The following is a 17205-nucleotide window of genomic DNA, read 5'->3' as shown; positions in this document are numbered from 1 at the left end:
TTCTATTCTGTGTCACTGATCTATGTGTCTGTTTTGTAACAGTACCAATCTGTTTTGGTTATCGTGGCTTTATAGTATAGTTTGAAGTCAGATAGTGTGATGCCTCCAGCTTTGCTCTTTTTGCTTAGCATTGCTGTGGCTATTCATGGTCTTTTTTTGTTCCACATGAATTTTAGAACAGTTTTTTTCTAATTCTGTAAAGAATTATGTTGGTAGTTCAGTAGGAATAGCACTGACTGTAAATTGCTTTGAGCAGCATGGCCATCTTTATAATATTGATTCTTCCAATCCATGAGCATGGACTGTTTTTCCATGTATTTGTGTCATCTCTGATTTCTTTCAGCAATGTTTGCAGTTCTCCTTGTAGAAGATATCTTGGTTAACTGTCTTCCTAGGTATTTCATTTCGTTTTGTTTTGTGGCTATAGAAAGTGAGATTCTGTTCTTGATTTCATTCTCAGCCTGAACACTGTTGGTGTATAGAAATGCTACTGATTTTTGTACATTGACTTTCTTTCCTGAAACTTTATTAAAGTCATTTATCAGTTCTAGGAACCTTTGGCAGAGTCTTTAGGATATTCTAGGTATAGAATCATATTATCAATGAAGAAAGATAGTTTGACTACTTTGTTTCCTATTTGGATGCCTTTTATTTCTTTCTCTTGCCTAACTGCTCTGGCTAGGACTTCCAATACAATGTAGAATAGGAGTGGTGAGAGTGGACATCCTTGTCTTGTTGCAGTTTTCAAAGGGAATGGTTCGAGCTTTTGGCTCTTCAGTATGATGTTGGCTGTGCATCTGTCAAAGACGGCTCTTATTATTTTGAGGTATGTTCCTGTGATGCCTAGTCTGTTGAGGGTTTTTATCATGAAGGGATGCTGGATTTCACTGAAAGCCTTTTCTGCAAATATAGAGATGATCATATTGTTTTTGCTTTTGATTCTGTTTATGTGCTGAATCACATTTATTCATTTGCATATGTTTAACCAATCTTGTATACCAGGAATAATGCCTAGCTGATTGTGGTGAGTTAACTTTTTGATATGCTGTTGGATTCAGTTTGCTGGTATTTTGTTGAGGATTTTTGCATCTATGTTTATCAGGGATATTGGCCTGAAGTTTTCTTTCTTCATCGTGTCTCTGCCAGATTTTGGTATTAGGTTGACGCTGGCTTCACGGAATGAGTTAAGGAGGAGTCCTTCCTCAATATTCAGTAGGACTGGTACCAGTTCTTCTTTTGGTAGAAAGAAGTATAATTCGATAGAACTTGGCTGTGACTTCATCTGGTCTAGTGTTTTTTTTTGGTTGGTGTGTTTTTTATTACTGATTCCATTTTAGAGCTTGATACTGGTTTATGCAGAGTTACAATCTATTCTGGATTCAATCTTAGGAGATTGTGTATGTTTCCAGGAATTTATCCGTTTCCTCTAGAATTTCTAATTTGTGTGTATAGAGTTGTTCCTGATATTCTGAGGATCTTTTCTATTTCTGTGGGATCAGTTGTAATGTCATCTTTGCCATTTCTGATTGTATTTATTTAGATCTTCTTTTTTTTCTTTGTTAAGCTAGCTAGTGGTTTATCAACCTAGTTTATTTTTTTCAAAGAGCCAAGTCTTGGTTTCATTCACTGACCCTTGGCAAATAATTTTTTGCTAAGTCTCCAAAAGCAATTGCAACAAAAGCAAAAATAGACAAGTGGGACCTAATTAAACTAAAGAGTATGTGCACAGCAAAAAAAGCAAAAACAAAAACAAAAGCAAAAATACACACAAAACAACAACAAAACTATCAACAAAGCAAACAGACAACCTACAGAACAGGAGGAGATATTCTCAAACTATACATCCAACAAAGACCTAATATCCAGACTCTATAGGGAGCTAAAACAATAAGCAAAAACCAAATAACTGAATTAAAAGATGAGCAAAGATCATGAACAAATATTTCTCAAAAGAAGACATAAAAGTGGCCAACAAACACGAAAAAATGCTCAGGATCACTAATCATCAGAGAAATGCAAATCAAAACCACAATGAAATACCATCTCACACCATCAGGATGGCTATTATTCACAACAGCAGAGACATGTAATCAACCTAAATGTCCATCAATGATAGACTGCATAAAGAAAATCTGGTACACATGGAATACTACACAGCTATAAAAAAGAATGAAATCATATCCTTTGCAGTAACACAGATGAGCTAGTGGCCATAATCCTAAGCAAATTAACACAGGAACAGAAAACAAAATACCACATGTTCTCACTTGTAAGTGAGAGCTAAACATCGAGCACACATGGAGATAAATACGGGAACAACAGACACTGTGGAATACTAGAGGGTGGGGGGTACTATGCTCACTACCTGGGTGACAGGATTCACACACTAAACATTAGCATCACTCAATATTCCCATGTAACAAATCTGCACATAAACACCCTGCATCTAAAATAAAATTTGAAAAAAAAGATATACAAATGGAAAATAAGCATATGAGTCAAAAGATACTCAACATCCTATATCATCAGGGAATTGTGAATTTAAGAAAATGAGATACCACTACATACCTATTAGAATGGCTAAAATTCAAAATACTGACACCACCACAACACCAAATGCTGGTGAGGATGTGGAGCAATAGGAACTCTCATTCATTGCTGCTGGGAATGCAAAATGGCACAGCCACTTTGGCAGACAGTTTGGCAATTTAAAAAATGTAAAGATAGTCTTACCATATAATCCAGCAATCATGGTCCTAGGTATTTACACAAATGAGTTGAGATGCCCATACAAAATCCTACACATGGATATTTACTGCAGCTTTAGTCACAAGTGTCAAAACGTAGCAAAAACTAGGATGTCCTGCAGTAGGTGAATGGGTAAACAAATTAATAGTCCAAGCAGACAAGGGAATATTACTCAGTGATAAAAAGAAAAGAGCTATTTAGCCATGAAGACACTGAGGAACCCTAAATGCTGACTGCTAAGTGAAAACTGCCAAGTTAGAAAGCCTATATACTATGCAATTACATGCCATTCTAGAAAAGGCAAAACTATGGATGCAGTAAAAAGATTAGTAGTTGCCGAAAGTTTTGGGAGAAAGCAGGATAAACAGGTGGAGCACAGGGATTTGGAAGGCAGTGAAGCTATTCTGTATGACGGTGCAATGGTGGATACATTTCATTATACATTTATCAGAACTCAGAATATACAACAGAAAGAGTGAACCCTAATGTAAACCATGGACTTTAGTTAATAATAATTTATTAATATTGCCTCATCAACGGGCAGATCACGAGGTCAGGAGATCGAGACCATCCTGGCTAACACGGTGAAACCCCGTCTCTACTAAAAATACAAAAAAAAAAAATTAACCGGGCATGGTGGCAGGCACCTGTAGTCCCAGCTACTCAGGAGGCTGAGGCAGGGGAATGGCGTGAACCCGGGAGGCGGCGCTTGCAGTGGGCCAAGATCGTGCCACTGCACTCCAGCCTGGGCAACAGAGCCAGACTCCGTCTCAAAAAAAAAAAAAAAAAAAATTGCCTCATCAATTAGAACAAGTGTATCGCATCGATGCAAGATGTTAATAGGGGCAACTGTGGGGGTGGGGAGGGAAAGTGAACATATGGGAACTCTGTGCTTACTGCTCTACTTTTCTGTAAACCTAAAACTACAGTATTCTTAAAAAATAAAGGCTATTAATTACAAAAATTATTAACAAAATCAAAGTGCTTATTCACTGACAACCAAATTTTGGTTAAGCTTCTTTCTTTTCCCCAAGCCCCTGAACTCTGACCCATTCTCAGCCTGACCCAGAGTACAGAATCTCTCCTTTAAGGGTTGCTTCTGAGAATCAACTGACCACAAGGAAAAGCATCTCTGATCAGCTGTCCCTTCCCTCCACCCACTCCTTCACACCTGGTTCTTTCTAGCTTTGTTTACCCATCCCCTCTTACGAAATAAATTTCCTTTCTGTGTGATCTTTGAGACCCTTGCAGATCTTACGGTTAGAGCGTTCCCCTTACTGCAATAGCCCCCTCACCTGTATTGCAATGATTCTTCTGAATCAAGTCTCTCCTTACATAAATCCAGATTTTTCTTTGAAAGACAACACATTCTATTAGTTTAGGCTGTTTAGTTAGTTTTAACTAAAATCATTCTCTACATCAGTGAACATGCAACCTGTTTTTTTTTTTTTTTTAAGATGAAGTCTCGCTCTGTTGTCCAGGCTGGAGTGCAATGGCACGATCTCAGCTCACTGCAACCTCTGCCTCCCGGGTTCAAGCAATTCTCCTGCCTCAGCCTCCCAAGTAGACTGGATACAAGTGCCCACCATCACGCCTGGCTAATTTTTGTATTTTCAGTAGAGATAGGGTTTCACCATGTTGGTCAGGCTGGTCTCGAACTCCTGACCTCATGTGATCCGCCTGCCTTGGCTTCCCAAAGTGCTGGGATTACAGGTGTGAGCCACTGAGCCCAGCTGCAACTTGTTTTTAATACAATTATAGACTCATAAGATTTTAATGCTTCAAGGGATCTAAAAATCAACTAGTCCAAACTCTGACCAATGGCAGGAGCTTTGAGTAATAGATATTCTGTCACCGACCAAACACCTCTAGTAGTAGGTAATGTAGTGTCACTCAAGATAGCTTGTTCTACCGTTATGAAATTCTCATACCAAGCTGACGTCTCCATTCACATAGTAGCTACCCACAGGTACCAGTTCTGTCCTCTCAACAATTAAGGATGCCTATGCTTTCTTCTGGTTAGTGTCCTCCAGATCACTGCCCTTCAGGTGTCTAAAGGCAACTAGACTCCAGCTTCTTCACATCCATAAAAAGGCATCTGTCTTGCTGAGGTTTTCAACTCTGCTGATGCAAAAACAAAGATCAAATCATGTTCTCTGTTTCCTTTTTTTGGGGGGGGGGTGCTCAGTAGAGGCAATGAAGTCGTATTTGGAGTCCTATTAAGAAAAATACTCTACAGAAAGAAGCATCTGTATCTATCAAGGGCTACCATTTTGTTGTTTAGGAGAACTCGCATCTTTGCAGGAAAGAGTTAAGGGTGAGGCATCAAAAGGTGAATGTATCTTTATTTTATTTAAGCCTCTATCAGATGATAACTAGAAAATGCTGCATCTATCTCAGTGTTTTCTTCATTTCCCTTGACTTTGGTGAAACTATCAACCAGCCATTCTTAGGGCCAGCCAGCTGAGACACTGGGGCCAGCTTTTCTGGTTGTTATGGAAACAGTGGCTTTGTGAGGCTTTTTCCCTTAAAAAAAAAAAAAAAGCCAACCTGTAATTCAACAAAAATTATGAGCAAGTATAGCTGTCTATATTGCTGACATGAGCAGCAAGACTGGGAATTGGTTATAAAAACCTTACTTCATAAGAACACCTGGAACAACAACCAAAAAAAAAAAAAAAAAAATCAGCCAGGCATGGTGGCTCATGCCTATAATCCCAATTACTCAGGAGGCTGAGGTGAGAGAATCGCTTGAGCCCAGGAGTTTGAGGCTGCAGTGAGCTATGATTGTGCCACTGCACTCCAGCCTGGGCAACATGGTGAAACGTCGTCTCTTAAAAAACTCCAAGGCCAGGCGCGGTGGCTCGCGCTTGTAGTCCCAGCACTTTGGGAGGCCAAGGCAGGCGGATCACGAGGTCAGGAGATCGAGACCACGGTGAAACCCCGTCTCTACTAAAAATACAAAAAATTAGCCAGGCGTGGTGGCGGGCGCCTGTAGTCCCAGCTACTCGGAGAGGCTGAGGCAGGAGAATGGCGTGAACCCGGGAGGCAGAGCTTGCAGTGAGCCAAGATCGCACCACTGCACTCCAGCCTGGGCGACAGAGCGAGACTCTGTCTCAAAAAAAAAAAAAAAAAAAAACCTCCAAAAATCAGCTCCAAATTCTTATAACTTACTTGAATACTTAACAAACTGAAAATCAACTTCTGAGAGGCTTGGCTATGACATCCACCAGTTCAGTGACCATTAATATGTAAATGTGCTGAGAGAGGGAACAGTATTTCTTCACTATCCTTTGTCCCTCTGAACCCTGGCACCTAACAGAGGCTTGCAGAATATCTTCTGAATGGATTCACAGAACTATTGGAAAGGCTTTCCACTGTCTCATTCCCTGTGCATTGTCCCTAACTGGAAGTCACTTTGAGAAGAACAGCTGTGGACCTTCCAGTGGCACCACCAGTCTGAAGATAGTCTTCGGCCAGAGCACCTGGCCCCTCAGCTTCTGCAAACACACCAGCAGAGAAAGCTGATCTAAAACCAGGGGTTGCTCAGAGAGGTAACCACGTACCTGAGATCAAGACATAAGACAAAATGCTTTCTCTAGTTATCATAAATATAACAGGCCCAACTTTCCTGTGAAAATTCTTGGTTGGTGTTTCTTTGGTAGTCAAGAAGAGATGCATCATAGCTGAGTAGTGTCTGATGCTGCCCCCAACTAACTCTCCTCATCTACCTTAAACACTGTCAAGACCTCCATTTGGATCTATCCTGGGGAGTTCATTGCAATGGGTTTTATGTCAATTTTTACCTGAAGGCAATGATTCCTGATTTTTAAATTTCTGGTCATACATGATCAAACACTGTAAAGGTCCTAGGGAACCATGTGTATCTTCCAACTTCGTTACTGAAATTATCAATTAGAGCCCACTAAGAAGAAATTTTATATAAAGTAAATACATACCAATTTTTACATACAATAAATATTGCCAATCTAAAGCTTTTGTAAAGAATATCTATAATGCAAAATGCTAATAAAAAGATACATGTTATGGGCTGGGCATGGTGGCTCACGCCTGTAATCCCAGCACTCTGGGAAGCTGAGGTGGGAGGATCGCTTGAGGTCAGGAGTTTGAGACCAGCCTGGCCAACACGGTGAAACCCCTTCTCTCCTAAAAATACAAAAAAATTAGCCGGGTGTGGTGGTGTGTGCTTGTCCCAGCTACTTGGGAGGCTATGGCAGAAGAATTGCTTGAACCTGGGAGGCGGAGGTTGCAGTGAGCTGAGATGGCACCACTGCACTCCAGGTTGGGCGACACAGTGAGACTCTGTCTCAAAAAAAAAAAAAAAAAAAAAAAAAGATACATGTTGTGGAATATGATGCACACTCTGACATGCAGCGGCAGAGTGGAACAGTGACACTCTAAAGAGTGACTCCTACATGAAATACCTAAAAAGAAGCCCCAGGAAGTTAGCAGAGTCCTACAGAACACGACTCTGGTTTCCTTAGCACTTGAATCCAGCTCTTGGCAGGGCCAATATTGACAGCAGAGTCACCAAACACTTCCTTCAGTTATCGGTCAACAGAGACTTTTCGGCTAAATCAAGAACACTGCTGCTTCCTTTGTGTTTCCTACACATGTCACTTTGGCAGTCACTCTGTTCAACAGACACTACTGCTGCTTCCATCTGTCAATGCAACTTTGGGAAGAGAGACTGTAGCTCAAGAATAAGAACCAGAATATATACATAGATGTACATAAGCATACAAGCATATCCACACAAAAATATATACCCAATTAAGGAAGTAATAATTAGGTGCTGAGTTTCACATTGATTTTCAGGTAAATCTCACTCCGAGTACTGCTGATTCAATAAGGAACTGACCATGCCTGGGAGACAAGCCTGAAACAGCAATGATGTTTCATTTATTTTTCCTCTAGTCATCAGAGCCAGAAATTTCTTTCCCCCCTCAATTCTCATAAACAACCATGAAGTCCTGTGATATCTCTTTCGTGTATCTCTCATTCATTCAACAACGACTGAGTGACTACTTTGTTCTACACTTAGGGATACAACTGTAAACAAGACTGATGTGGTTACTGCTCTGCCCTCATGAGGCATATGGTCTAATGAGAGATGGGGATTAAGTAGAGAGGCAATCTCAACCCACCCAGGTATTGGTAGGGACTAATTCAGGGTGCTATGAGCTCAGGGAAGGAAGGACACTTACTCAGACTTAAGGAGGGTGTCAGGGTTTTCTGAGAGGAAAAACAGCTGGTATTTGAATCTATTTAATCTCTTTACTCCATTAACACAGACTAGGGTTAGGACCTTTTTTCTTACCTGGACAAGTGTCTTACTCTTCTAATTGGTCTTTCTGCTTTCAATCTTACCTTTGCTGGAAATCTTATCCTCAAGATAGAAAGCAAACTTCACAGACTGGGGCTTTTTGAGGTCTGAACCCCTATTTCTCTTTTACCAGACTTCTCCACGCTTTCACATTATATTGAAGACATGCAGAACCATTCCCATTTCTGACAATGTGTTATAGTCACCTCTGTCTGCTTAGGTTACCATTTCCCTTGTTTCTTAAGGCTAGGTCAGGCTTTATCTTCGCTGGGAAACCTTTCCTGACCCCTAATCTGGGATGGCCACTATGATGTATATTTTCAAGTAACTGTAGACGGCATAAACAGCATGATAATAAGTATGTGCTATTTAGTTCTGGGCTTCAACTCACGGATGGTCAATGGCCCAAATTAAGAATTTATATTTCAGGAGAGTCCGGCTAACATGAACTCTGCAAGACAGCCACTAAAAAAAGCTCTTCAGCTATTCATATGTTCACCACCACTAAGACTTGGCTCATTAGCTACAAAATGGAAATATTTTTATTGGTGAAAGTAATGACCTGTTAACCACCATGGTGAATATTGGAAATGGACTCTCATTGATAAAGTGAAAGGTATTTGAGATATACATATTGAATAAAATATTTTAGAGATAGTCCCAACTTTTGCATAAACCGGGAATAAGTCTGCATCTGATCTCAAAGGAATGCTGCCTGGGCCACTTGTGTCCAGTCACAAGAGGCTTAGGAAGCTTCTGTTTGCCTGATGCCAATTCTAAGAGTAACAGAATCTTGCTTCTGTAATGTCACATCCCTGACAGAGGTCAGACACGTAAAGTGACAAAGAGCTGGGACATTACTCAGTTTGAAAAATAGGTTGCAGAACCGATTTCTAAATGAGTATTTATTTAATAAATGCCTATATACGTGGCAAAATTTGCTCTCACTCTAATGTGATAACAGTGTTGTAGGGGAGCACCTAACCATTCCTCAAAGTTCTTCATGGAAGTTTCTGCCATAAAGAACATAAGAACTGCACTAAGTTAGCTTAGTCATCTCAAAATAGGGCCTTTCCTTGGCACCTTCACAGAACCCTGTGCACCTTCCATGGTATGTGTCAAGGTGTTCGGTAACTGTCAGTTTACCCATCTACTTTTGTCAATAAATGCTGAGGTCTTTGAGAACAGGATTGTATTTCTCTTCTCTAGTCCACTGTTTATCTCAGTAAATAATGTAAAGAAATACAGCCAGCCGGGCGTGGTGGCTCACACCTGTAATCCTAGCACTTTGGGAGGCTGAGGTGGGTGGATCATGAAGTCAGGAGATTGAGACCATCGTGGCCAACATGGTGAAATCCCGTCTCTACTGAAAATACAAAAAAATTAGCCACGTGTGGTGGTGGGCACCTGCAGTCCCAGGTACTCAGGAGACTAAGGCAAGAGAATTGCTTGAACTCAGGAGGCAGAGGTTGCAGTAAGCCAAGATTGTGCCATTGCACTCCAGCCTGGGCAACAGAGTGAGACTCTGTCTCAAAAAAAAAAAAAAAAGACAGTGGCTCATGCCTGTAATCGCAGCACTTTGGGAGGCCAAGGCAGACGGATCATGAGGTCAGGAGTTCGAGACCAGCTGACCAACATGGTGAAACCCCATCTTTACTAAAAATACAGAAACTGGCTGGGTGTGGTGGTGTGTCCCTGTAATCCCAGCTACTCAGGAGGCTGAGGCAGGAGAATCGCTTGAACACGGAAGGCGGAGGTTGCAGTGAGCTGAGATCATGCGACTGCACTCCAGCCTGGGCAACAGAGGGAAACTCCATCCCAAAAAAAAAAAAAAAAGAAAGAAATACAGCCATCCCTCGGTATCTGTGGAGAATTTACTCTAGGACCTCCTGTGGATGCCAAAATCCAGGGATGCTCAAGTCCTTTAAAATGCATGGTATTTGCATATAACCAGTGCACATCCTCCCACGTACTTTAAATCATCTTTAGATTACTTATAATACCAAATACAATGTAAACAGTTGCACTGTTTTTTATTGTTGTATCTTTTTTTTATCATTTTTTCCCCCAAATATCTTCAATCTGTGGTTGGTTGAATCCACAGAAGCAGAACCCACAAATGTGACGGGCAGAGTATACTTGCTGAATGAACAATATTACACAAGCAGCATGATAAAGTAAGAGGACATCTGATTAGGAGCTAGGAGACCTGCATTTTAATACTAGTGTCAACAACAGCTTGAGTACTTAACTATATGTCAAACATAGTGTTAGACTCTTAAACAGTAGAGTATTTCATTTAATCTTCAGGACAATTCTGAGAGTAGCATCACCATTTTACATAAGACGAAACAGAGGGGACAATTCACACAAGGTCACTCAGATAAATAAGCAGAAGAGTAAATCTTTGAACCTAAGTCTGGTGGTGTCCAAGCCACATGCTTGACATTACTGTCAGAAGTGTGTTCCATAGCTAACATTGGAGAGCTAAGACAAAAAATTGGAATCCCTCTGGATTCCCATTTCCTCGTCTATTTACTGAGCGAAACTAAAATGACAGGCTCCCCCAGCTCTTCGCGTTACAGTGTGATGGTTCTAAGTATCAACAGTCATTGCCTCAGTCTCGCCTGCCCCTACTGCCTTGACAAGAGTGAAAGAGATTTTTATGTGCAGTATGTTATAGGCCTTTTCAGACAACATATTTTGTTTTTATTCTCTTCTCTTCTGAAAAAGTCTCAGGGGATTCTGAAGTCAGAGGAGGGGGACCCATTTTTGGAACACTGCTTTAAAGTTAAACCTGCTGTTAGTCAACAGAGCCAGCAGGTGGTTATTTTTGTTCTACAGTCCTTCACTGATATGGATGCTGGCTGAAATGGTAAAAAAGGGCAAGGGGAAAAAACACTTCGACTATTAGAGAAAGAAAAATGATGAAAGAAACAAGCAGAAATGTCAATTTGTTTACTATGTTTCAACCGCACTTTTGCAGCTGGATAAAGGAAAATGATTTTAGTGGTTCTCTTGACATCATCTATGCATCACTCAGATAGGGTGTAAAACCATCAGTCATACCGTATCTGTGGTCACAAAGCTTACAGTCAGGAACTGAAGTGGCACACATGAGAGCTCTCTTCTGCCAGTATTTATTGAAGACCTTCTTATGTGCTGTTAATATCTCAGGCCAGTTTTTTTAGGCATAGCTCTCTAGAAGTAAAGCACATTTTTTCTTTTTCTTTTTTTGAGACAGTTTCACTCTTGTTGCCCAGGCTGGAGTGCAGTGGCTTGATCTTGACTCACTGCAACCTCTGCCTCCCGGGTTCAAGCGATTTTCCGGCCTCAGCCTCCCGAGTAGCTGGAATTACAGGCGTGCACCACCACGCCTGGCTAATTTTCTATTTTTAGTAGAGACGGGGTTTCATCATGTTAGTCAGGCTGGTCTTGAACTCCTGACCTCAGATGATCCATCCACCTCAGCCTCCCAAAGTACTGGGATTACAGGCGTGAGCCTCCGCACCCGGCAGAAGTAAAGCACATTATTAAGACAAACTATATAGCTTTCCTCTGAAATCTTTCACCTGCTACCACTCATTGATACCATGATACTATGCCTGGTATAGAAGATGGAAATTCTAGAAACTGATAGTTGCTAGGAGACTGATGTCGAAACCCAACTTGGTTTCTCTGGAGAAGCCAAGGAGGAGGCCTGGAGACATGTCATTAAAGCATCTAATCAGAAATAACCCTGACAGCATTAAGATGATTAAAAATCATTGCCATGTTGAGAATATTGTTCCACATAGGAGAATAAACATACAGAAGGAGGAACTGGTTTTTTGCCTTTAAAACAAACTCACTTTTTTAGCAGTGGGATCCCCTTTGGACTGATGATATGATGGAGACATTTTTACCTGGAAAAAAAAGGCAAACATTTTAATACCCTTTCAGTTATAGTCTAGTTTTGTTTGACCCACATTCAAAATAATTCAACTAGAATTGGTATAACTAAGATAAAACAGACATTTCCAGAGGAAATTAATAGATTAATAGATTTTGTGTTAAGTCCCCTTGAAGTTTTTCTGGAGATCAAAAAATCAGTAGTGAACCAAGAAAAAAATATGATTTGGGTAAGAAAAGTGGGTCTAGGTTGGTTTTAACCAAATGGTGAGGGACTAAATAGATAATAGATCTTTGGTGATGATGTTAAGCAAATGAAGTAATAAACAATGATCAGCATTTCTTGCAGAAGGCAACTCAAAATCTCTATTGTGATGTAATACCCTTTGAAGCAAAGCATGCACAGAAGAGTTTGATAATTGGGAAGGATTTAGAAAAAGTTATCAGCCAAACCATAATAAGAGGATGTTTAGTCCAAGGAAGAAAAGATAATGGTACAGAAATATATTTAAATATTTGAAGAGCTGAAATATAGAGATTTTAGATTAGATAAATGAAAAAGACCCAACTACATGCTGCCTACAAGAAACACCATTTAAATACGAAGGCTCAAATAGGTTAAAAGGAAAAGCATGGCGACACTATGCCATGATAGCACTAAATTTTTTTTATTATTTATTTATTTTTTTGAGACAGAGTTTTGCTTCTGTTGCCCAGGCTGGAGTGCAATGGCACGATCTTGGCTCATTGCAACCTCCACCTCCCAGGTTCAGTGATTCTCCTGCCTCAGCCTCCCAAGTAGCTGGGATTACAGGCATGCGCCACCACGCCCGGCTAATTTTTTGTATTTAGTAGAGATCACCTGACCTCAGACGACTGCCCGTCTTGGCCTCCCAGAGTGTTGGGATTACAGGCATGAGCCGCGCCCAGCCAATAGCACTAGATTTTAGAGCAAAGACTACTATCAGGTACAAAAAGGGTCATCCCATAATAATAAAGGGGGTCAATTCATTAGGAAGACACAACAATGCTAAACATCTATGTACCTAATAGCTTAAAAATACATGATGCAATCATGCAAATAACTATGCTGAGTGAAAGAAGTCAGATAAAAAAGTATATCCATTTTATAATTTCATTAATCTAAAATTTGAGAAAATGCAAACTAATCTACTGTTTAATTAGTTTGTAAAGATAATCAGTGGTTGCCAGGGAACAGGAGGGAGGGATTAAGTAAATTTTTGGTGGTGATGGGTAGAGTCATTATCTTGATTGTGGTGACAGATTCATGAATGTATACATATGTCAAATTTATACATTTTATATATGTCCAGTTTATATCAGTTATTACACCTCAATAAAGCATTTAAAGAAATTTGAAGTATATAACTAAAACAGTGGTTAAAAGAATTTACAGCCCATATGTTATATTGGAAAATAAGGAAGGTTTAAAATAAAGGATCCAAATTTCCAATTTAGGGAACCAGAAAGAGATCAAAGTAAAACCAAACTAAGCAGGAAAGAAGTAAATAATAAGCAGCAAAAATCAATGAAATAAAAATAAAAATAAACAACCAAGATAATTATCAGAGTCAAAATTGGTTCTCTTTGAAAAGATAAATAAAATTGATAATCTGCTATGGAGCTTGATCAAGAAAAGGAGACTATAAATTACCAGTATCAGCAATGAAAGAGGATATATTACAACATGCAACATCATTTACAGGTATTTAAAAGATGATAAGAACCTTTTGTGACTAATTTTATGCCAATAAGCTTGACAAATTAAATGAAAAGGAATGAAAGGATAAATTCCTTAAAAACAGAACTTACAAAAATGGACCCAAAACAGAAAATACGAATAGCCTTATATCTATTAAATAAATTCAGTTTGTTATCAAACATACTTCTGCAATGAAAATTCCTAGCCCACAGGGTTTCAGCAGTGAATTCTAGCAAAAATATTAAATATACAGAACCCAGAATATCTACTTATTAATTTACAGGGGTTAGTCCATTCTCATGCTGCTATTAAGAAATTCCTGGCTGGGCGCGGTGGCTCACGCCAGTAATCCCAGCACTTTGGGAGGCCGAGGCGAGCAGATCACGAGGTCAGGAGATCGAGACCACCCTGGCTAACACGGTGAAACCCCGTCTCTACTAAAAATACAAAAAATTAGCTGGGCGAGGTGACGGGTGCCTGTAGTCCCAGCTACTCAGGAGGCTGAGGCAGGAGAATGGCGTGAACCCTGGGGGGCAGAGCCTGCAGTGAGCTGAGATCGCGCCACTGCACTAGCCTGGGCGACAGCGAGACTCCATCTCAAAAAAAAAAAAAGAAATTCCTGTGACTGGGCAATTTATAGGAAAGAGGTTTAATTGACTCAGTTCCACATGGCTGGGAAGGCTTCAGGAAACTTACAATTATGGTGAAGGGGAAGCAAATATGTCCTTCTTTACAAGGCAGCAGGAGAGAGAAGTGCCAAGCAAAAGGGGAAAAGCCCCTTATAAAACCATCAGATCTCATGAGAACTCACTCACTATCACGAGAACAGCACGAGGGTAACTGCCCCCATGATTCAATTACCTCCCACCAGGTCCCTTTCCCGACACATGGAGATTATAGGAACTACAATTCAAGATGAGATTTGTGTGGGGACATGGCCAAGCCATATCAAGGGCAAAATATAATTATTACTATAAGTAGTTCAATGGATACTCGATACTATCTGACTAGAATGAGGTACTGGTAAACAGTTACAAGATCTCAAGCCTCTTTCAACTCTGCCTAATTATAAGAGACTATAGTACAGATGATATATGCTATAGGAAATATAGTATTTCCTATCACTGTCGCATCGCTATTCAAGTAAGACCACGTTGCAGGTTTTGTTTAACCTCTCTGATTTTAAGAATAACTTTAGAAAACACATCTCAGCTCAACAATCAAAACTGCTAGCTGTCCAGACTGTCCTTTCAGATTCAGCAGATTTGCAAAAATTAGACTTGACAGTCTTTGCTGTAACATACCATGACATTAATACTCTGGAATTCATTCCAGATGTATGATGTAGCTTGCTAAAAATGATCCAGTTTTAACTTCTGGTATGCTCTTTTTGAAAAGGGAGAAAACAGATTTTTCAAAGCAAGTAGATATTTAAGCTTAAAAAAGTGACCTAATGAAAGAATCTGCAGACTTTTAAAAACAAGCCAAGAACTAGATAATGGTGGTGGACAATTTATCCGAGAAGCCTGTTCTCTAGAGATTAAGTCAGAAAATGTTTGAAGTGGCGATGGAAGTGGTCCAGCATCCCTCGTGAAAGGCCTTATTTTTTCATTTAACAGGATTCCTTCTGGAAATGCCCCAGGCAATGAAGCTTAAAAGAGACATTTTAAATCCAGGTGTGCAGATACTAGATCTGGGGATATGGATGATATACTAAGCTAGGGCCTTAATAATGCTGAACTTTTTGTGATCTTGGTTAATAAAATGATTCCTGACTTAATGAAGCAATCTGAGCTGAAGTTTAAAAGCAATATGAATATCTTCTTTATCATCTTGTTTTTTGTTTTTTTTTTGAGATGGAGTCTTGCTCTGGTTGCCCCAGCTGGAGCGCAATGGCACGGTCTCAGCTCACTGCAACCTCCAACTCCTGGGTTCAAGCGATTCTCCTGCTTCAGCTTCCCAAGTAGCTGGGATTACAGGTGCACCCCACCATGCCCGGACAATTTTTATATTTTTAGTAGAGACGGGGTTTCACCATGTTGGTCAGCTGGTCTCAAACTCCTGACCTCAGATAATCCACCCACCTTGGACTCCCAAAATGTTGGAATTACAGGCGTGAACCACCACAGCTGGCCTTTTTTTGTTGTTGTTGTTAAAATAGGGCTAGGAATGGTAGCTTATACCTATAATCCCAGCAATTTGGGAGGCCAAAAGGAGGTTGGCTTGAGCCCAGGAATTTGAGACCAGTCTGGGTAACATGGCGAAACCCCATTTCCACAAAAAATTTAAAAATTAGCCTGGAGTGCTGGTGTGCACCTGAGGTCTCAGTTACTTGGGAGGGTGAGGTGGGAGGACCGCTTGAGCCTGGGAGGTCCAGGATGCAGTGAACTATGATCACATCACTGTACTCCAGCCTAGGCAACAGAGTGAGGCCTTTTTAAATGTTAAAAAAAAAAAAACCCTTAATTTTTCTGATTACAAAAGAAATACATGTTCAGTGACAGAAATTTAATATAACAGCTCAAACAAAGCAAATAAAAAGCACAATACAATCACACAGCAACAACTGCTATTAAAATTTGGAATCACTGCTTTGTGATCTTTCTATGTTGCACATTATGAATGTTTACTTTGACATATCAATATTCTTCTATGATATGATTTTTCATGGCTATAAAGCAATTTATTCACTGCCTAGACATACCATGACTAATTTAATCAACTGTGGGCTATAGGGACATTTAGGTTATTTTCAATTTTTAAAAATTATTTTTTAAAATGTTGTATCCTTGTATACAATATTTGGCACACACACTTGATAATTTCTGTTGGACTTTGTAAGCCCCTGCTTAAAAGGGTGTAACCATTTAAAAATATATATTACTACTTTTTCTTCAGATAAGTAAGATGGGTCCACAACTCCCTTTCGTATAATTCTGAAATCCGAAAAGCTCTGAAACCAAAAGGATTGTTTAAAAAATATTTTTCACACCAAAAGTCATCTGGCAGCAAAACCTGGCCTGAACCAAAGTGAGGCTATTTATAGTCTTCACTTATCTCTCAAAAGCATTTAATTATGAAATAAAGACTAGTACATACCAGGAATTGTTGGGAACAGGCCCCCAAATCTGGCCATAAACTGGCCCCAAAATCGGCCATAAACAAAATTGCTGCAGCACTGTGACATGCTTGTGATGGCCATGACACCCACGCTGGAAGGTTGTGGGTTTACCAGAATGAGGGCAAGGAATACCTGGCCCACCCAGGGTGGAAAACCACTTAAGGCGTTCTTAAACCCCAAACAATAGCATGTGTGATCTGTGCCTTAAGGACATGTTCCTGCTACAGATAACTAGCCAGACCCATCCCTTTATTTCGGCCCATCCCTTTATTTCCCGTAAGAAATGCTTTTAGTTAATCTATAATTTACAGAAACAATGCTTATCACTGGCTTGCTGTCAATAAATATGTAGGTAAATCTCTGTTAGAGGCTCTC

At 40.0% G+C, this 17205-nt stretch overlaps 1 protein-coding gene across 6 annotated transcripts in view; it reads right to left on the bottom strand.

The window, feature by feature from the left end:
- VPS8 (VPS8 subunit of CORVET complex) overlaps positions 1–17205 on the bottom strand; it is a 237310-nt gene that overhangs the window by 16260 nt on the left and 203845 nt on the right. For 5 of the 6 annotated variants that reach the window (XM_063621917.1, XM_063621915.1, XM_063621918.1 and 2 more), the window contains one exon: positions 11947–12000. The exons of the other annotated variant lie outside the window; for it this stretch is intronic. In XM_063621917.1, the coding sequence (XP_063477987.1) occupies positions 11947–12000 (54 nt within the window). The remainder of the gene's footprint in view (positions 1–11946; positions 12001–17205) is intronic. 6 annotated transcript variants of the gene reach the window in all.

Source organism: Symphalangus syndactylus, chromosome 17, assembly GCF_028878055.3.
Source record: "Symphalangus syndactylus isolate Jambi chromosome 17, NHGRI_mSymSyn1-v2.1_pri, whole genome shotgun sequence".
NCBI lineage: Eukaryota > Metazoa > Chordata > Mammalia > Primates > Hylobatidae > Symphalangus > Symphalangus syndactylus.
This window is presented reverse-complemented; position numbering and strand designations above follow the sequence as displayed.